At 41.7% G+C, this 22,585-nt stretch overlaps 1 protein-coding gene across 2 annotated transcripts in view; it reads right to left on the bottom strand.

The window, feature by feature from the left end:
- tbx15 (T-box transcription factor 15) overlaps window positions 1–22,074 on the bottom strand; it is a 44,726-nt gene extending 22,652 nt beyond the window's left edge. Inside the window, exons 1-4 of one of the 2 annotated variants that reach the window (XM_080477938.1) lie at window positions 21,520–21,545; window positions 16,750–16,864; window positions 15,367–15,574; window positions 12,404–12,505 (exon numbers count right to left, since the gene is read on the bottom strand). In XM_080477938.1, coding sequence (XP_080334064.1) covers window positions 12,404–12,505; window positions 15,367–15,574; window positions 16,750–16,765 — 326 coding nt within the window. In that variant the 5' untranslated portion in view covers window positions 16,766–16,864; window positions 21,520–21,545. Of the gene's footprint in view, window positions 1–12,403; window positions 12,506–15,366; window positions 15,575–16,749; window positions 16,865–21,519 lie in introns of both variants that reach the window. The other variant, XM_080477937.1, reaches the window with a different exon arrangement.
- Window positions 22,075–22,585: the final 511 nt, after the last annotated feature.

The following is a 22,585-nucleotide window of genomic DNA, read 5'->3' as shown; positions in this document are numbered from 1 at the left end:
AGGCCGAGTTACACTGAAACTGAAGAAGCATCTATTGTTGTTACACATGTTCCTGGGTGTTTTGAATAAAGTTCATTTGCTGATCATGTTTTTGTCTCACAGAAATATTCCCTCATCTCCTCACTGTTTTTTAAAAACTCATTTGAGGTTACTTCAGGGTTGAACGAGCTATTAAAAAGCCCCGTTTGGATTTCAAAAAAACCCTGGAGCGCCTGTGATTTTTTTCTTCTTCTTCTTTTTCTCGCCACTCTGGAAAACAAACTCCAAACACTGGACCACGTTGCCACAACACCGGCTGTTAAAACTCATCTGTTGTTTCTTCATTGTGCTTGAAATTTCCAACAAGAGCGACATGAGATATTCCATATGCAGTCGCACGCTCGGCTACATAGTTTCAATTAAGCGCAGCCATAATATTTGATGATGTTGTGTGAGTTTGGGTACAAAATGGGGCGTCCGGCCCCGTAAAACAGCAGGGAGAGAGAGAAGAAAGAACGCAAGCCAGAAATCAACTTTTAACCTCCTTTAAGAAAAGTGACAAGTCAAGACGGGACCAAAAGAAAAGTAGAAGGAGTAAAGAAGAAAAGAGAAGGTGGAGAAACTGAGTGAGATATAAAGGTGAAAGGCAACGTGCCGTAGGAGCGAGGCGAGAGGGAGAAACACGCCACGGGCGAGCGAGGTTGAGGCTGAGTAGAGGAGAGAGAGTGTGAAGCACAGCTGTTTGCCTTTAGTTCTGCCCTGCACTCAGTTGAAAGTGTTTTATCTGCAGCGTCTCAGCCAAAGTCATCACTCACTGCTCAAACATGGACAAACTCTCATTTGGTCCTTTTGTTTTTGCCTCCAAGGGCTGCACCACCCTGTCTCCCTCCCAAACACACACGTACTGCACATAAACATGACTTCTCTGACCATCAGAGGGACGTCGCTCTGACTTACATTCAGGTCCGATCAGCTCACTCTAACCGCCACTGCTACTATTTGCTTGGTTGTAAAATTCATTATAAAGCTTACCTCCACCCAACCATAGTCTAACCTCGGCACATGTTTTCACCTAACAGGTGCTTTATTTCTTGGCAACATTTGCATTCCAGTCCCTTCTGAAGACTTTGCCAATACATGTATTTATTTCTTGCTCATAACCACTACTCATCTAAATCAACCTCAGCTTAATTGTAGTCAAACATTTAAACTGGTTCTTATGAAAAGATCCTTTTTTATATGAAAAAACAGACAAACAATCCACCACTGCAATCCTATCAAATCCTCTCTTGTCCTTAGATTAAAACACCACACTGTGTTTACTGCCAACTGTGTCTTATGTTTTGTATTTAATTATTTTTCTCCAGAAATGACTTGATATTTGTTCTCCAGATGATTTATTGCTTTGTTTATTTTATGTACAGCACATAGTTGTTTCAAGGTGCTTTATAAATGAAGCTGGAATGGAACACATACACAGTAAGTCTCCATACATGTATGCACTCACCTCGACTCATTTATTTGTTGCTGTCACTGCTGAGCTTCACCCTACCTACGACTTGCCTCGGCCCAGCTGAAGCCAAAGTGGAGTCTTTGCCTGAGTGAGCTCCGATAGGAGAAAGATAATAATGTGGGCGTATAAAGAGAGTCAGGTCCCCGGAACCACGTACATGCATTTAAAACAGATACATCCCAGGTGTTCCTGGAATATGTGCCTCCTGGCTGCCATAATAAAATAAGAATCAAGTCAGTGTGGAGGCACACAAAACAGCATGTTTCTGACATGTCTGCTGTGAGAAATAAATCATTTATTGAGAGCTTCACAACATATCTCCCAGTTTGCCTGTAAGAAGAGCTGTGGACCTCCTCTTTGTTCTAGTGAAGCCAACGCACACCCTAATGCAATCATATGACAGAAGATTAATTCATTTTGACAACTTCTAAAAAGTGTGGCCCCGACCCCACGGTGGGAAAGATTCTCATTCTAGCTCAGTTTATCACAGCTCAACCTTACAGGCAGGGGAAATACAGATTGCAGGATTCTGTACTTCAGTTCTCAGTGGGATAGGATAACCTACAAAAATTACAATTTCACAGATTTAGTTTTTCTCAGAATTTGCTAGGAAAATCACTTGCATGCTTTCACTCCGTTTGTATTTTGTTACCACACTTTTCTTTCCCACATTGAAGGCAAATATCTGTATTTTCTCTTCCTCACATTCTCCAAACAGGCGCCTTCCTTATTCTTGATTGAGTCACATCAATAATGTCCTGTTTCCACATCAAATATCCTGTTAAATAGAATTGAATAGAATCGAATTCCCGGTATTTTAAGTCGAGAATAAATACCAATTTATTACTATGATAGGAATCCAAATGATTTGCAGTTTAATGATGAAGTTGGTGTGTGGGCATGTGCATACAAGTATGCATCCTGCATTCTGTACATAAACATGACTTGTCTGACTTGCATTCGTTTCCTGTCGTCTCTCCCGAACGTCAACAATACCTACTATTTTCTTAGCTGTAATCTTTATTATAAAGTTAACCTCAACCCAACAAAGTGTTACGGTCATAATAGAACGTGTGTGGGCAGAACCCCATCGCATGAAACACAACCACATAAAAAAATTATCAATACAGTTAAAAATCCATTTTCGTACTTGATTACATTTAAGAGCTTTGTATTTATACTTAAGTACTGATGTTTAATGGGCATTGAAATCATAATTTTTATCAGCATTAAATACAAAACCAAAAATGAACTCTTGAAGAATTTGACAAACAAAAATCTCAAAGATGAAGTGAAATAATAAATAATCCCCTAACAGCTTTTAAGATAAAGTGTTTTGGAAGGTGGAGTTCAGGAAACGTTTGGCTGCGAGGAGAGTTTCTGTACAGCAATGCAGATCAACTTTGGACTCCTGCTGATCATCCATTGATGTTTTGCATCACCATTGGCAGATGTGCATCAGTGGATTATTATTTCCTATTATGTTCATGTTTACAGCAGCAACAGCACATGTTAGGGAGGAGTATAGGAAGCCTCAAGAGGGTTGTTATATTGGGCGACTCGAACCCCCTTCAATTCATTTAATCAGGGGTTTTCTGGGGTGGTTTGGACAATAGGAGGGAAGGGGCAAACGCAAGAAGAGAAAAACGCTCACCATCTGCAAACAATCTCTATAAACAAGCTCATGTTCAATGCACTGCACGACTAAAACCTTTTATTGATATTCCTTTTCTTTTCTCTGAGCTGTTTGCAAAAAATTAACAGGGCAATCATCACAGGAATCCACTTTTCAGCCTGGGTAGAGTTTTTTTCTTCTGAGTAGTTTGCAGCAAACCGCACGTTGAGTTCACTTATCAAACCCATTTTGGTTTGTTTTACCGCCTCCATCCATCACAATATGTTTCTGTGTAATGATGTATGATTTTGTATTGTTTTGTTGCTTGCTGAAATCTACAATGACATTTTAAAAGTATGGAAACATAAAGCAGCAATTCATTAGCAGAGTTGGGAAAGTTCAGGTTCTACATGAACCAGTTCAAAGTTCAGTTCACAAATTTTGAATGGCATGTCTCCATTGTCCCCACCCAGTCAGTCCTCACTAGTAGCAGCTGCAGCTCCCCACCCCGACACTTTATTCTGAAACCATGAGGACAAACCTGCTGCTTGAATGGTCTTTATGAATGAGGAATTATTAAAACTAAACAAAACGGACAGTCGTCCTTAAGGTGTAAAGGAAAATATACCAGGCAGGTTCTACAAACAAATTACAACTTAAAATAGTAAAACCCTCAAGGAATGCTTTAGTTCCTGGCACATCCCTTGAAAGGCCAGCCGGGTTCAATGACCTGTCTCAGGTTTGATGTTGAAGTTGAGTTGCTTCTTGAAACCCGGCAGGCAAAGTTTATACAAAATAGTAAGATTTTTCCACCTGGATCATCGCTGACCTTTTCATAAAATTATTTTAAATACCAGGATTTCCGGAGTATTGAGCACCGGAATATAAGCTGCACCCACCAAATTTAAAAAGGAAAAAAAAAGAAAAATAAATGTCGGAGTTACGTGATGCGCATGAACGCATCACCCAGTATCAGCGGCATGAAGCTCGTTAACCCTTAAAAAGCCGAGTCGTCAAAGCAAAGCATGTAAAAAAAAAACAAAAGAAAACAAAAGCGGCTTATCGTCCAGAAAGTACAGTAACCATATGAAGATGCAGTATTAATGGTGAGACAGAGTCTGAGGTAGAGCTGCTGTCTTCTACTTGTTTTTGTCGTGATGCTTCACATGTTGATGACGTAGGCGGCGGAGCCACTCTGGGGGCTGCTGTTGCCAGATTGGCTGTTTTCCTCCTCCATGATAAGGCCCGTTTACAGTGAGCTTTAGCCGGGTTTTCCCTGGAAGGCTCTATGGAAATCTGGCAAATCTGTAAAACAACGTTGACCTGAGGGCGCCGTTCACTAACACCAGAATGAGCGCCGCTCATAGTGACGTTCATCAGACAGAAATACAGAACGTTCTGGTCACCTTCACCCAAAATATGAACGAGTTCATGAACGTTCACTGAAGGAGTTCAGGCTCAACAGTGTTCATTAGCATAACTGGATATTCATAATGTTTTGCAATTTTTATAAATTCAGGTCTTAGAAAAGTTTTCCTTTATGGGCTCGTCAGTAAATGTTCTTCAGAAAGCAGTGAGAATGTGGGTTGTTTTGGGGGTTTTTAACGGGCCTTACAAAAAACTATGGGGAAAGTAAAATGAGCACTCTGTCATTACTCACCCTGACATGGGAGACTTGTTTGCAATAGGTTCCTTTTTTACACGTCATTTGTTTGTGGCACAGTTGCTGGATGAGTTGAGAATCTCAATATTTACTCTCTGTAACTTCTTTTAGATCTCTAATGACTCTTGAAGGGAAAAATAAATCTGGCACTCCACTTGTTAAATTGACTATTATTTCCACCAGATTGTCTTTATCTGTATCTGTTTGTCATTTGGTGCCCAGCAGGGAATGTGCAGGGAGTTTGAAAAACTTATTTCTTGCAGAAAACAGCTGTCTGCTGGGACTGAAAACAACAGGATGGAAGCTGTGAGGCTACTATAGGTTATATCCAAACAGGTAAATAATCACTTTCCCCAAATGAACCCCCTCTGGAGAGGCAGAATATAACACAGCCAGAGTTTGTTTGCTGAAGCTTTTTTCCTTGTTGGTTTGAGTCTTAGTCAAAAGACTTTATGTTTATTCATTGTGCATCTTGATGGTGTGAATGATGATTTGTGGAGTTATACACAGCGATGAAAGAAAATTAAGATTAAAATCTTAAAAAAGCTGAATAATGCTGCAGTAGTGGGTAATATTTCTACATTATAGTGTCTGTCTGTCTGTCTGTCTGTCTGTCTGTCTGACTGTGTGTCTGTCTGTCTGTCTGTCTGTCTGTCTGTCTGTCTGTCTGTCTGTCTGTCTGTCTGACTGTCTGACTGTGTGTCTGTGTGTCTGTGTGTCTGTCTGTCTGTCTGTCTGTCTGTATGTCTGACTGACTGTGTGTGTGTGTGTCTGTCTGTCTGTCTGTCTGTCTGTCTGTCTGTCTGTCTGTCTGTCTGTCTGACTGACTGTGTGTGTGTGTGTGTCTGTCTGTCTGTCTGTCTTTCTGTCTTTCTGTCTGACTGAACTGACTTATTTTTGCTTTCTCGGCCAACAGCAAACCACAGCTGACAGAAAGCGAACAGAAATGCAGCGCTGCGCGCAAAACCGCTTGTGTGCAGGAACATGCTTTTATTAGAGCTGCAGGGAGCCAAGTCCTTTCATTCTTAGGTGAATGTATCTTAGCTTAGATTAAGATGATATTCTGGTTTTGGTTGAGGGTATCACACTCATTTTAGTTCACGAGCCACATGCATCCCAATTTCTTCCTGAGTGGGCTCGACTGGTAAAATCCCGCCATAATAACTTTTCAGTTTAAACTTTAACATTTTTCTTTGCTGTGGTGATAAAAATAATCAGGAAAAACAATCCAATTTTAATACAATTTTCTGGTGCAAAATACAGTGAAATGTCCCAAAACCTTTTCCTATCGCTGCTGCATTCCTCATGTATTTAAAAACTCCCCCTGACAGCAGGTTTGAGGCTGGTTTTCTAGGTGGTTATCTTTCATGGCAGCATCACCAATATCTCAGCTCGGGTCTCAGTGTTGTGTCGTGCCCGTTACACTTAAGAAGTATAATTTAAAAAAAATTGGACATTTTTACAATTTGCTTGGTGGTTTGGCTGGATTGGAGCCCTTATGTTTCAGACCCCTGGGATTGAGGCTGAGTTTAAGTAAATTTGCAGGATGCAAATTTAAGTCAATGTAGTGCCAAGTGTGTGTGTGTGTGTGTGTGTGTGTGTGTGTGTGTGTGTGTGTGTGTGTGTGTGTGTGTGTGTGTGTGTGTGTGTGTGTGTGTGTGTGTGTGTGTGTGTGTGTGTGTGTTCGCAAATCATCTCCTTAGGACATGTCGATAGTTTGATTTTTCCAGAAGGGTTCAGCCGCCTTATTTTATTTATTTTTCTCTATTTCCGCAGCCGTCATGCTGGCAAATGCCAGAGTTACCAAGAAAGAGACACAAGCCAAACAGAAGGTACTGCAGCCTCATTTCACTATAAAATGGGTCCTACTTGATTATTAAACATCATAAGAATAGTAATAATGCGCAGGGTTTATAAAGCACTTTTCAACACACATTACATTATTCATTCCCTCCATACTGGATGGTGGTGGTGAACTACGTCTGTAGCCTCAGCTGCTCTGGAGCAGACTGACGGAGGAGAGGCTGCTAATCTGCACCATCAGCCCTCTGACCACCACCAACCACTCACTCTCTCACTCTCTCACTCTCCCACAATCTGACCACCACTAACCTCTCACACTCTCACTCTCTCACCCTCTGACCACCACCAACCACTCACTCTCTCACTCTCCCACCCTCTGACCACCGCCAACCACTCACTCTCTCACTCTCTCACCCTATGACCACCACCAACCACTCACTGTCACACTACATTCACCCTCTGACCACCACCAACCACTCACTCTCTCACTCTCTCACCCTCTGACCACCACCAACCACTCACTCTCTCACTCTCTCACCCTCTGACCACCACCAACCACTCACTGTCACACTACATTCACCCTCTGACCACCACCAACCACTCACTCTCTCACTCTCTCACCCTCTGACCACCACCAACCACTCACTCTCTCACTCTCTCACCCTCTGACCACCACCAACCACTCACTCTCTCTCATTCACCCTCCGAGGATAAAATGTCCGCTCAGTGTCTGGCGGATATCCCAGCGTCAGGCTCCACGATGAAGTGTCTGTGGTCACAATGTTGTGGCCGGTGGTTGTCAAGCTTGTGGCCATGTCAGTGTCGGTTTCACCCGTTTTTCTAAAGGTAGCTACGCTAGTTACCTGTGTGTGTTCAAGCAAAGCAGCGGCAAGCGACTAGTTTTCAGCAGCTTGAGCTCGTAGAAAAGCAAAACCACAGTCCACATGAAAGAGGAGCAATATATGTGGATTTAATGATGCTGGGACAAATGAGACATTCCTAAAGAGGGACAGGGAGCCCAAGTAAAGAATGTCACTTCCAATAAAGACTGCATTACCAGACCCCAAACTCTCCAGGACGGTGCGACACACCAGTGACAGCTCACAGCTCCAATTTTCCCAGCCAGGAAGAAAATCCTATTTTATTTTAAAAGGTCTTTGGGCCTCTAAAACAATCCTCCAAGATGTCTCAGATCGCTTGTATAGGGAGGCTGGAGATAGGCGACGGGGCGGAACGCCTGCTTTGTGCCTGAGTGGAAAACTTCACTTTATAAAACAATGACATGAAACACAAGATGCAGCAAGGTCGCTGATCATTTCATTTTAATTCATTTGTTTTCATGCAGACAGTAATTTCTTCCTCATGACTCTTGTTTTATGTGAATGTGGTTTGACGTGAGGAGGGGGGACGAGGAGGGTTTCTCTCTGTCTCGCTGGTGGACGACTTCGATTTGTTTTGTAAGTGGAGAGCGAGTATATCTGTGGCACACTCAGCCTTTAATCAAATATCCACTCTCGCATGGCAACACATGGAAACAAAACGAACTCCCTGCAATCATGTTTTATGTCGCTGAAGTCTCTGCTTCAGAATCTGCTGGGCGGCTGCCAGAAGTGGCCGAGCAGGACTTTAAAAACGCTTCTGATTCACTTGATACGTGACTGAAAACACGACTGGGCTCAACTTGTCACACTGCAGCTTTAAAGGGGAATGCTATTCCTCACAGACACATTATTTACTGGATGTTTGGGAAACATATAAAGGTTTTTAGTTATTGACAGGGTGAGTATTGTGTTTTTCATTCAAAGGTTGAATAAAGGTGGCAAAACCTTGAGAAAGTGTCCAGTTATTGAAATGCCTGAAACCATAGAGGAACCTTTCATCGTAGGACGAATCGAAGGCGTGCTCTCCAATACCAGAAGTTAGAACCAACACACTAAAGGAGAGGAATTCTAAATGCTTGATTTTGTTTGTGGTTGTTGTAATAATTCATGTTTCGTCTTTTTAAATGGAGTCATGTGTGTAAAGACCATGCTTTTGTGGGATAAGCAGCCAAGCTCTGAATGTTTTTATGCCCGTGCAAAACATGTGTATCTAAAGAAATGCTGATTTCATTAAAAGCCCTAAACCTGTTTTATTCAAATTCTATATTGCTGACTTATAAATTTAACAAGTCTTTAAGCAATCTTGGAAATTTTAATTGCAACGATTAGTGATTGGCCAGTTTTTAAATTGGACTGCGTTCCTGGTGTTTATTTGTCTTTCTTGCTAATTGATGCTTCTCAAACTGAACTCTGTCGTTGTACAAGAAGGTTCCACTGCTTCTGGACTCTGTGACACTTTGGTTGTTCTACATTGACATAAATACATTTTATTGGCACATATGAAAGTGCTAATCCTCTGGATTTTGTGTGATTGTTCTTAAAGTCCCACAAAGTTAATTCTCTAAAAGCTTTAATCCAAAATTGCGTCGCCACATGATTATTGTAGGAAGTATGCTCAAAGGGGAATCGCTGGGTTGTTTCACACTTTTCACAACCAAAATGTTCAGACATTTACCAGCTCGAGAAGCAGTTGTGAGAATGACTTACTGCTAATTTGCAATATTACTTACTTACATGTTTTTTCACTTGTGTTTGGTGTATTTCTGTGAAGCTGGTTCAAACTTCAAACCAAGTTGGTGGAGATCATGTCCCAACTGTTTGATAAAGACCATTACAGAACAGAAGTTGGTGGAAATAAATGATTGCATGAGGTGAGAGTGCTGGTCTGATTCATTCTGGACAGTTTGATTGAACTACTGTGTTTGTAGTTTAAAGTATGTCTGGAATTGCTTTGGGAAACAGTACAAGAACCCCTGATCATTTCAAATGTGAGCCTTAGGCCCCATTTAAACGACAACGTTTAAGTGAAAACAGAAAACTTTGGTTGTGTTTTGTTTCACACGGCAACGCTGCTCAGAGCTACTGAAAAGACAACCTTTTGAAAACTGCTCCCAATGTGGAACTTTGTGTAACCGAGGGAAAATGCTGCTTTTCTGAAACGCTGCTACTGCGCATGCACACCATAGCCTTAGTAACTGGTAGTTCTGCACATGCTCAGTAGAGCCTATCAGAACAAAGTTTCCTCCGTGGTGTCATGACTCCCAGTCCATATTCTCCTGGACTTGGTACTTTTATTTTGACAGTCACCGTAATAACAATCCAACTTGGTACTTTTATTTTGACAGCCGTGTTCTCCCAGTGTTAACGTTTAGAGCTCATTGTTCTCTGCTGCATGTGTGTGTAGTTTCATTACCAAAACCAATAACGGCACATGTTCGAAGCCTGGCATGCTAAGTACGTCGTTTTCAGCATTTCTGCTGTTTCCATGGAAACGGAAATCGCTTTCAAAACGCTGCAGTGCAAACTGATGCATTTTGACTTGAAAAGTCGTATAAACGAGGTCTTATATTTCAAAAGGCAGCCCCTCGGCTGAACACTGGCTCAGTTTCCTGACTCATTACACAGAGCTGCTGCTTGGCTGCTTTCAACTTTGACATTTTGTACAATTAATCACTTTTGCTGCATTGGTGTGTAGCGGCAGTGGAGTCGTGGTGATTGGCTCACAACAAGTAGATCTGAGTGTGACTCCAGGCCCTGAGTGACCTTATGAATGCTGCTTGATAGGCTTTATGACCACCATTGCAAATACATGCACAAAAACTTGATCCATGAACACGGGAGTCAGGTTACTGTTTCTGTAGTGGAACTTCAATATCAGCCACTTTGTCGCTTCATCACACAGTAACCGTCCATATCGGCAACAAACTGCAACTATGCCAAAACAATATCCCGCCTTTTTCTCATCGTCCTCGTCTTACTTTTTCATTTGCATTAGCCATAAAGACAAACACTTTACCAGCAGCAGGTAAAAGTGTATTTTCTTTCCATCTGAAGCTCCTTTTTCTTTTTTTTTCTTTTCTCCCACTCCTCATTTCCGTCATTAGACATGAATGTTGAGAGTTATCCTATTTACAGGCAGCCTCTGGCTCCGCTGCTCAGCCAGTGAGATGATGAATACATTTCAATCTCCTCTCTCTGGCTCTGACTTCAGGGACTGGCGCTGCGGGCCAGGATATCGGTCTTATTGCATCCACAGGCAGATCCATCATACGCCAGCCTTCCTCCAGCACATGCAGGATTTAATCATTCCTGCTACACTTCACTGATGTAAATGATGGGAGAAACTAGGATTTCTGTGCTGCCAAGGAGAAGCTTGGAAGGCCTTTAGCAGCAGTTATGAGAAATCTGACATAGGAAAAGAAGCGCAATATCTTTGTTTCATCGAAATTCTGTTAGGTTCAACGAGAATATGAGAAATGACACGACTGTGGGAAGAGTCCAGCAAGGTGGAACTGTTTGTACTCGGCCAGCAGAGTGGTGGCGCTCTTTGTTCGGCTGCAGCAGCAGCAGCAGTACGAAGCTGCTCATACTATTTGTGGCCTTGAATGTCCATATTGTGACTGTGCATTAAATAAAAACAACCTTCAATGGCTGAAAATGCTCGGAAGTTTTTTCATTGTTTACATGAACATGTGATACCTGCAGTTTGAGTCCAACTGTGGCTGAAAACTAAATAAAACTGGCATTTAGATGAATACGTCACATTAAGCTTATCAAAATAAAAAATATATATTTATCTTCATTTAATAGGAAATATTTACACATTTGACCTTTGAGTGAAAATAAAACAATAAGATGTGTTTGGAAAGGCAATTTTATTTCACCCATTTACACAGAATTTAATTGAAATTCTTGGAAAAAGAACCTTTCAACCCCACAGTGTTGATTTAAGGAGTAAAACTAATAACTACTAGGTGAAAAAAAATAATCTGACTCTTCGTGTTTGTTGGTGTAAACTTGGTTTTCTGCTTTAAAAATCTGACCCTGAATGTTAAACACTGAACTATTTAGAAGGTTCCACCCTGAAGAGTGTGGAGCTGCAGAAATGTAGAAAAAGCGTTCGAGTCCACTCTGTGAAAGTTAAATAAACACTGGATTTTTATGTTTTGCTGTGTAGTGTTGTTGAAGACTTCAGTCCTTGGCTCATATTATCAATGAATTGGTTTATATGTTTACAATATTGTTTAAAAAAGCTCTAAACTGCTGAAATTAAAACAGAATTTACCACTTTGAGTTTAAAAAAATGTCTTCAAATGGGATATTTTCAGACGGATTTTGTATAAGATTGCTGATTCACTGCTGATTACTCGTGTCCTTTAATAAAGTGTTTTTAATAAAGTCGTTGCAACTTGTACTGCGATCTAGATTGTTTGCTCTTCCTGTTAAAACTGAGATTCAAACCCCAGTTAGAGTAGAAATCACAAGTGGGGGTTATTGTTTTCTTACAATGTGACTTTTTATTTGCAAATAGGAACCGTAAAAATAGTACCATGTCAAAATATTGTAACTGTCTATCCATCCATGCATGACTTGTATGTATTGGCTATACATGTTGAAATAAACAACAGTCATCTCACTAGTTGTATGTGAACCCTGAACGGGACCAAGGGAAGATTTTCTCCTATTTTTGAATAAAAAGCATCAATCAGCTGAGATCAAGAGATGAATTCTTCAAAAAGGGAAATACAGCAGTTTATTGAATAGTTGTACAGTTCCACTGATTCAAACATCCCAAAAACACATAATGTTTGGCACAACTCAACTGTGGCTCTGATGGAACGAATGAATGTGTGGGAAAAGTGATTTCTAGTTGTGGGTGGAGGTCTGCTGGTATTGTGAGCCTTCTGTCACAAGCCGCAGTGTGAAGGCTGACTGGAGTGTGACTGTACCTGTATCTCTTGTTGTCCACAGGCACGATGTCCATGGCGATATAGTACTGCTGATGAGGGTCCAGCCCGGCGATCTTCACTCTCATGGCAGGAAACATCCTCCTGAGGGGAAGACAAGGCAGGCGTGTTGATTAAAGGGGAGTCTGGATCAACTCGGGCATGAAAATGAGTGGAGCTCAGGAAACAAACTAAAACAGTCAAATGGAGTAGTATTCTTATTTCTCTGCACAGGGGAATGAAATTAGATGCAGTTTCTGGTGCAAGGAGAATAAAAACCTCAAAGCTAAACCTATAATGCTTAACGACATCGTGGCGTATTATAATGAATGAAAAAAAGACTCATAGCATGAATTCAGAAGTCAATAATCAGCTTTTAATTCTCTCACAAGGTTTTTTTTTTACAAAAATAAAATCACAAAAAATTGATTTGATGTCAGTTTAATCTTCAGCTCATGGACCTGATGGCTAAAGGTATATTTCAACATGTTTCAACTTCAGCGGACTCAGAAGACAAAGGGGAAAAAATACTTTCAAATAGATTCTTCATTACACACGGAGCTTTTTAGTAGAGCAGTAATGAAAATCACAATTACATGAATTTTAAAAGCTGAAAAAAAATGACAGAGCGCTCTGAGATAAGGTCCCTCATTATGGTGTAATACTGATCATTACTGTTACTTCTGCCTTCATGTACTGATCATAAAAACACTTCAAACGCTTCATTGTCATTTTCAAGCAAATCACTGATATTTCACAATCTGCTAAAAGAAATTACCTGCATTTACTAATTGTGAAAAATTATTTGCTGAAGATCAACTCCTGTCTGATGCAAATGATCAAAACAAAAAAAAAACGAATTTGGTACTTTTCATAAAATTATGGTTTTGCAAAAAAAGATGTAGGCTATTTTAAAAATTGTTATAGTTGTAAAAACGTTTTTTTACATTCCTATATTTTTCCACATTTTGCATCTTAGATTTGTTCATTGTCGCCGTATATGTAGTTGAAGGTCTGACATCTGGAGCTTTACTTCCTTTCTGTTGGAGGATTTTCTGGATTTTGTCTAATCCAAGTCTTAAATCTCGACACTTAAGCCTACAATTCGAAAGCAAAACACTGATTTACTGATTTAATTTCAACTGTTTGATGATACTAGAGGAAGACATAAAAATAATAATAATGTGTTCTGAAGGTTCTCTTCCCTGTTCTTGTTTTGTTCCTTAAGGAGCTTATTACTGTGCCTTCAAGTTATTGTGACCTCTGACCTCTTGGCTCTTTTATTTGCCCATTTAAAAAGATGCAAAGCCTTTGTGGTAAAATACAAGGAGCTCCTCCTCTCTGATGCTGCAGCCTGAGAGACTTCAGTGGGTTCTGACACTCCTGAAACTCACAGTCCAACGTTTAGAGGAAAATAAAACGCACCTTGGCTATATTAAATAATGGTCTGTGTGTGTGGAGAAGGGAACGTTTCAAACTAATTCCTCGTTTTGCGCATCAAACGCTGTATTTTTTTTCCCTTTTTTCATTTAAAGGTCGTAAATCCGGTCCTGCCCTAATGAGAATAGAGGGCTGTTTTCTTGCTTCCCTTCTCCTCTCTTTCTGGATTTATGGGCTTATTATGAGCAGGCCGTGAAATACACACGGTGATGGTCGTGTCCGCCATCACTGCGCTTCAGCGCAAACCGATTGTTGCGCTATTTATGAGCTGATTAACAATTTAAAGCCAATTCATAAAAACAGCCAACTGTAGTCTATAACGTTTAGAGGAGCTCCACGTCACACTGTATTCTACATTTGAAGTCAGAGTTCACAGGAAGAGCTGAAAAACAGGCTTTGGCCTCGTTTGACACACGAAGTTTGGCAACAAAATGAAATCAAATGTGCATTTCAGATGTTATACATCTAATATGGCCATTTATACGCTGTAAATAGGCCCAACTATCTTCTTTAGAGAATAATATATGAATAATATTTCAAATTGTGCGTATTTAGCCTCTGATGAGTGTATTATTTTTTCTTTCGCTTGATAAGAGATTCGGACTGAAGAATACAGTTGTTTGTCGCTACACCATAACACAAGAAATGCAGAAAAAAATTAAACAAAACACACAAAAAAAGTTTTACTCTATAGTTTTGATACGATCAAATGCGTACAAAGACACATATTAATCATATTATGAAACCGCCTGTTTACCGCTGATCCACAGAAAATCATGAAATTAATTCAGCAACGCGCTATTTTCATGACAGTGTTTTAATAAGAATTAAATAAGAAATAAATGCGCCTTCTGCAATCTTCAAACATTCAACACAAAAACGACAATGTGCGATCGTGATGCTTTTGCGTAAAGTCGAGGTTTCTGTTGCGCACAGAGAGTGTGGATATTGGAGAGCGGAGAATGCTCCGGGGGGGAAGTTCTTTCCTCCAGGATCCGCAGGTCAACTTCTGTGCTTGCTTTGGGTTTGGACTGTTGGCCTGGGAGAGCCAAGAAAACACCCGAACATGTTTAGGGAGATTAATTAAAAGCAGCTCTCCTTGTAGGAACAAGCTGCAGTCACGTCGGGCCGAATAAGCGCTGCGGCCCGCATGTGCAACACATTAACACCGTCCTAACGGAGAACAGAGGTGCAGCGTGCGTGCCTGTGTGTGTCCTTAAAAATGGCGCATCATTCGTATGTTTTCAGGCCTGAGCACAGCCAGTGCCCAGTGGTTAGCGCTCTCGCCTCACAGCAAGAAAGTCGTGGGTTCAAATCCAGCCCGGGGCCTGTGTGGATGTTCTCCCCGTGTGTGCGTGGGTTTCCTCCCACAGTCCCAAAAAACCTGCAGTGACCAGGTCACAGGCAAAGCGTCTTTTTACGCAGTTTCTTTTTTCTTTTCTTTTTTTGTGGCTAAATTAAATTAAATTAAATTAAATTAATCAGGAGCTTGGAGTTCCTGACAGTGAGCGCATTCCCGTGCCTACCTGCCCGCCTTGGTGATGATCATCTCTGTGCCGATGTCATGGAAGCGCTTCCACAGGTCCGCGCACTGCAGCTCCACCTGGATCTCCTCCATAGAGGCCGGAGGAGACGGCTCACAGGGGCCGGGGGCCAGGTCGGCGGGCGAGCCGAAGGAACACGACGTCCTCTCGGCAAGACCTTCTCCGTCCGAGCCGGGACTCGCCTCTGAGTCTGAGGAGGGAAAATGAGGGAAGACAAGATGAGAAGGCAGCGCTTGAAACTGGAATTAATGCGCTTCAGGCTTTACGCAGGAAACTTGGCTCAGTGAGGAAGAGCAGTGGTTCCCTCCGTCTGACTCCAAAATCACCTGCCGCTTGCAGCTCTGCCGAGAAGCTTGGCTCGCCGTGGAGTTCTGGGCTGGTGTCAAAAGCAGAATAAATGCTGCGTAACGCCTTTGAAATGCCATGCAGAAATTATTAAATTTGAAATTAGGCACCACAATGAAGGATCCCGGTGGGAAACGTTCACCAAATGAAATCTGCCAGGATAAGAGCCGCTGCTGGACCGAGTTTTTATAGACTGGCCACTCAAAGTCGTCAGCGCAGTCGCAATGTTCGAGTAGATAAAACGTTCCTTCCACCCTGAAACGGGTCCAGACCTACAGGAGAGGTTTCTACCAGCGAAGACTTCACGACTTCTTTCCTTTGTTTTGGTCCAGAGTTTCACAGCAGCAGTTCAAAGGTCATCGGAAACAGGGACATTTATCTGTCTCAGGCTTGTTCTCTCCAGGGTGAATCTCTATTTTAGTTTTTTAAAGTAAGAAGCTCCAGGTGCGGTGTCTCATTTACATATTATCCCTTTTAATGTCCTAAAGTGCGAAGCTTTCTGTTCTACTCCACTTCCATGAAATAACATTTTGCAGGATGTTTCCATACAGAATCGTTGTGTTTCATCCGTAATGTCATTCAACTTGTGATGTCATTTTTCTGAGACGTGACTGTTCAAGGTTAAATATCAGCTCAAGGCTGCACTTCAGGAGATAAAACCCTCAAAAGATCAGCACACACTGGCTCCTATTTCACCTCTCAGAAATAGTTTATCACTGAATCTCTGACAAACCCTCCAAGCAGCAACACCCCAAAAATATATATGTGTTTGAAAGGAAAAAGAAAAATCTAATAATGTGTTATTTATTGAGGGCCCTGACACAAGGAGGTGGACTTGGCAGACTGAGGGCACACAAATATGGTTATGCAAATGTGGAGCTGCCGAGAGACTGGACAGCGTCCCAGGCGAAACCGCGGCAGCTCAGGCCGAGCCAAGCCCGCTGGAAACAAGAGGAAGAAGGAGGGAGGGAGGGAGGGAGATAGGAGGAGGAGGAGGAGGAGGAGGAGGAGGGTGATGACCACAGAGTCTTTCCATCGTCGTCTTGGGAGATCTTCTCAGTGTCACTGCAGCACTATGGACCACTGGTTATTACGCTTCCCTTTCTCGTCCTTTACCTGCTCATGCTGTCAAATGCTGTTGACGTAAAAGAAAGAGGACAGAGCAGAATAAATAAACCTGAACATCTATCTGAGCTGGCAGCGTTTTAAAGCTTCTTCAGCTGGACTCTGCCAGGTTGGATCCTCCTTGAGGAAAGATAGAGGCTCTATAAGAAACAGGGATGTGGACTAATACTATTTACTCTCTTTCTCTCTGCAGGGGTTTGTTTCCTGGCACTCCTCAAAAGTCTTTTTACTCTTTTTTAAAAAACATTTAGTGCCATTTATAGTAAATTAAAACTTTTTGAAACGTGTTTAACTGACCAGAATGACACAAATTCACCGATTCTGACGTAGAAAATACTATTATGATTTTAATGTTAAAGATTAGTGACACACTATTGAATACCACTACCCAGCTACATAAAGTATTATTTACAAAAGAATAATCCTGAATATCACTTTCTAAAAGTACTTTTTGAGAAGGGACACAAGCAATAGTGTTATGTTCCTTTTTAAAAAAAAAAAAGAAAAATAACAATCATTTCATACAAGTAAAATGTAAAAGCTGCTGCAGTATGAAGCTGCGATTCAACAACAGGAACAGAGACCAGCAGCACTCATCTGCAATGCCTGTGCCTGTTGGGGATTCACAATTATTAATTGAAACAAACAGAATAAGCATGGAAGTTAACAAATAGGATCACTATCAATTGTAAAAATTATTAGTGTTTGGAACTGAACCCCAACAAATCTTCAAACTGTGACTGTGTCCATACAATCCAACTTCAGGAGGTCAAAGGGACCAAGTCTGCACTCATCTCTTTCTTTTAAACGGTATCTTTTCTTCGGCTTTTTAAAATGGAGCAATTCTGACTAATTTAGAATTACCAGACAGGAGACATCATACCCATATGCTCATTAGAACATTTCCAAACATCAAGAAATCATTGGTTTCAGGGATTAATAGTGGGGTGAAGAGCATGTGAGATTATTTCAAATATTGAGTTTACTTTTAGGTCAAAGAAATGCATGTTCCTTAAAAAGTACTTATCAAGATATGGGGACTTATTATGACATATTTAGGCACTTAAAATCACACTAAAAGACGACAATTTAATTCATGTGCAACTTCTGGCATCAACATCCGAACACTGGTTGAATATTTGCAGCAGAAAAGTCACATTGAGCAACATCATGTCTGCTGGAAGCATCACACACACACACACACACACACACACACACACACACACACACACACACACACACACACACACACACACACACACACACACACACACACACACACACACACACACACACACACACACACACACACACACAGGCCTCATTGAAATTAGACTAACATGCAGAATTGGTTACTAATTGGTCTGAATTTAATCAACTCTGCGCGTCACGTCACGTTTCACACTTTTTATTGCTCTGGCATTAAGGTGGAGCAGCTCTAAAGCTGGCTGACAAATCATCATTATTTTTACTGAAATATATAGATATTGTCTAATCATGTTCCATTTCAAAATCATGTATGCATAACATTTGTGGTTTATATAATTTCTATTTATAAATCTGCATATTTAATTATGTATTCTCTTCTTTAAAAGCCTCAATAAATGAGCGTGAAATAAGGATTTTTGCGAAACATTTCGGGGGGAAATACATACTACAATAATCAGCTCAGTACACAATTGTAATTTAATGTAAAATATCAGCCATTTTCATGCGAGATGTGTCACTCAGAGGATTAACTTGATCTTGATCGCATTTCAAAGCTCACAATTGCTTGAAATGTACCAAAGTTCACAGCGAAACGGTTTCCAAATAAAATCAATAAATCATGCTGGGATTTAAAGCACCAGCTTGAATGTTTCAAACATTTGTATTTCTTTTTTGTAAATAATTGGTGTAATTTTAGGAAATCAGATAGCAGATACAGTTTGCATTGTACACCCCAGTTAAAGAAAATTAATTAAAAAAAATATCTAAGCTTTAATATTCTAATAAGTGGGGAAAGACTACAGGTTGTCTTTGTGATTTTGTCATTTAATTGAGCTTGCAGCAGATTGGTGAAGTTGACAGTAGCGACGTTCCAACCATGAAATTGCAGTAACTTAATATACACACAGTGAGGGGACCTGTTTCACTGATGGAGCCTGAAGCACCAAGAACGCAGTAAAACCTTCTGCCCCGCTGGTTCTCTGTCAGCCTGCATGTCCAGACCGAGGAATCACTTCGTACAGATGTGTTGGGAAGGAAAGAGATAAGTTTAGTTAAGCCTTGACACATCTGAATTAGCAGAGTGAAAAGTAGGGCGGCCAACCAGAATGAGTCCAGTGCGTCAAAGTGTGGCCTTATAAAAATGTTTGGCCTTTGATATCCAGACCTAAATATAGACGAGATGTCATTTCACTCGTTAATTGTGCTCCTCTTGGATAAATATCATAAGTGTGTGGAAGCAGGAGTTCTGTGCCCTGGTGAACCGTTGAAAAGGAGCCTGGTTGGTTCAGACTGTGTGTTTCTCAGTCCTGCCCTCGTCTTTGAGACTAATAAACCTGTTATACGACCAGCCGGCTTCCAGCGTCGAGTAAAAATAAAATCACTCCGCTCAGGATTCCTCCTAGAACCACATAATCTGACCACACAAACTCGCTGTTCTCGGTCACCGCCACCCGACTCACCAAAGCTGTGCCCGAGCAGGACCAGGACCAGGACCAGGACCTGCCTGCAGCCTGCCTGCTAAAGAGACGACCCGGGAACTGGTTCACACACGCGCAGCCAGGAAGCCAGAAACTATAAGCAAGAAACGCTGTGCTACTTTCTCCCACTTTACAGAAAACAGTATGCCTGTTTAACAGCGTCCAACCTTTTGATTTTCACCAACCTTTAAATAAACAACCTCAAACGAGCTGATTGTAATCAACGTTTAGTTTCGCCTCGTTTCACCACACTGGAGACAAGTTCTCCATTTTACTAACAACAACCTCGACGCGAGACTTCCCTGAAGTTAAAACCACCGCACTCCTCAAAATCTCCAAGTAATCCACTTATCCCTCTTCTCTGTTACGCACTTGTGCTTTTCTATCAAGTGGGACGTTTGTCCAGAGCGGGGAGGAGCGGCGCGTAAAGGCGCAGCGCCCCGGGGGTCAGCGGAGCAGCGTCGGCCTCAAAGCGCCTGAGCAGCAGCGCTCCTGTCTGCCTCCAACGCTCCAGGAAGATTTACAGTGCTACGAATGTTTAATATCAAGATTTTACAATTTCATGGATTTTACCAATTATAAAGATCATTCAATTCGCAAAAGCCAAAACATTTAAAAGATGAGTGACATGAAAAATGGCTTGAATTTTGTTTGAAATTCATTTATGTTAATTTACCAACAACGTTGGTGTGAAATATGACACAACCCATAATCTTTGATTATTATTTTTTTTAAAGACGTAAAGTATGAACTGAGAGAATAAAATCTAAGATCCGACAGTAAAGTTATTTTCTGAAGCGGTTTTGTTGATCTCCATCCGCTCGATGCAAAGAGTCAGCCTGGATATTTATCTATATAAGCAAACATCGTGATTTTCTAGACAAGAGCTTCACAAGTAATGGGGAAAGATTGGAACTGATAAGAGCGAGATTTAACTGAAAAAGGCAAATCTGGAGTAGAAATTCCAAAAAATTGACGTTAATAATTAACAGGCTTTTAAAAACTGAATGTGGTATATATCAAATTATTTTAGATGCGAAAAAAACGGTTTCATTGTCATTTTTTGGAATACTTCGATAAATTGCAATAAAAATAGATTTTCGGTCTTTGCACATATATTTTCAGATTGAGAAGCCTGTAATTCCCTCTGCGCCGCCGTTTGTGGTAACATTGAAGAGCTTGTGTGATTGTTGGCATGTATTACAGTTACTTTTATGTATTTATTTCTTTTTACAAATCCAAGCCTCTGGCCACTGCGTTAAAAAACAACAACAACCACCGCCTCTGGATGCGCTCAGGGAAACGGCCATGGCGCACGGCGGGCGCTGTTTGCGCACTTCTGCACAGAAAGCAAAACTTGTTTTTTATTATATATAGAAGTGAAATTATGTTAAAGTCGATGCTCTTTGAGAAAGAAATACGTCAGATTGACTGGAGTGTTTTGATGCGATGTGTTTCAGGGCCTCTCTGGAGGCCTGCAGTCATTCTTAACTTTCCGCACAACTTTACGCTTGGTTGTGTTTTTAGTGTGTTGTTTGGTGACTCGTGTAAACTTTGTTTAACAGACTAACCCACGAGTACGGAGTCAAAACGTGCTAATTGGCCATGACAAACCAAATACCAAAGCTAAATATTGAATTTGTTCCTAACTGTTATTTTTAGTGTGTGATTTGTTTATTTGTCACTAGATTTGGGGGACGTGACAGGTCGGAGTCAGTCAGTCTGAGAAATGACTGCAGAGACTTGCAGGAAGCAGGTTTAGGAACTGAAAGACGCACGTTCATGGTGCGTATTGATCTGTGGCTTGCTTTAAAGAAAAGAGGCCATGGGTTCACGTGCACACTGTTGAGTTCTTACACGCCGCGTCATTGATCGTGGAGCCATGTTTGTCTCTAGACTTGTGTGTCTGCATCGCGCAGTTGTGACAGAACGGAGATCCGGGCGGTTTGAGCGGTGTTGTGCATGTCTGCGCACTGACCCGGGTCCATATCCAGACAGTGCGCCGGATCCTCTCCGTCCGTGGCGAGGCTCTCCATGGACAACTCCAGCTCCTTCTCCTCCCAGCCCCGGAGCTTCCTCTTCTTGTTGGAGCCGATCAGGGCTTCCACGGAAAAAGCGTGGGCTCTCGAGCTCAGAGCTGCGGCAGATCGCCTCCTCTCACTCATTTCTCTCAAATCCACCCGAAGTGGGAGGGGACGCGTCAAAAAACCCACTCAGTCCGTCCGACGCGGTGAAGCAAAACAATAGTAATTTAAAAAAATAAAAAAGTAAAAAAATAAAAACGCACAAGTCAGTGTTTACAGTGAGGCGAAAACTCACCAAGTGTCCAAAGTAATCCCAACTGTGACTTAGTAACGCCGCGTCAAAGTTTTGTGGGCAGGCTGTGCCATCCCGGCTGCACGCGCACCAAATCAAGTCCTGGAGAGGTGATATGGTTTAGCTGCCGCTTCACGCGTCTCCTCGTCCTTCCACTCCGTCTCTTTCTTTTTCTCTTTCTGTCGCCCCGAACTTCTCTCTGATTGATACTCACTTCTGGAGGAGTTTGTTTCCTTTTTTTTCCAGGCTCAGAGGGCGGTCTCACTGCGCTCTGTCACCCCGGCGCGTCCAATCAGCCGTAAGAAGAGACAACCAGACGAAACCTTTCATCCAATTGCAGCAGGAGGGAGACGCGCGTCCTGGAAGAGCGGCCATTGCTCGCGCCGCAGCAGCCTAATGAAGTGACTCCACAATCAACCATAATGGAAACCTACTCTCACCTTTTCCAGGCTCTGAATTAGACTGCAGAGTTCCTGCGCTCGATTGATCATATAACAAAAAAACAAAACAAACATGAATCAAACGATGCATTTTACTGACTTCACCAGCCGCTCTGTGGTTCTGATTCCCCTCAAGCTTCGCTTGTTGGTTCGAGCGTCCAGGTTGTTTTTTCACGAGTGTGAGTGCAGCGGCCTCCCCGCAGCCGCCCCGGACTCATTTTAATATTTCTCCTTTCACCAAGTGTCTGAGCCGCTGAGTCCATCATTACCAGGGACTTGCAGGAAAAG

Source organism: Lipophrys pholis (assembly GCF_963383615.2).
Source record: "Lipophrys pholis genome assembly, chromosome: 13".
Taxonomy (NCBI): domain Eukaryota; kingdom Metazoa; phylum Chordata; class Actinopteri; order Blenniiformes; family Blenniidae; genus Lipophrys; species Lipophrys pholis.
Note: the sequence above shows the minus strand (reverse complement) of the source record. Positions and strands in the feature narration are given on the sequence as shown.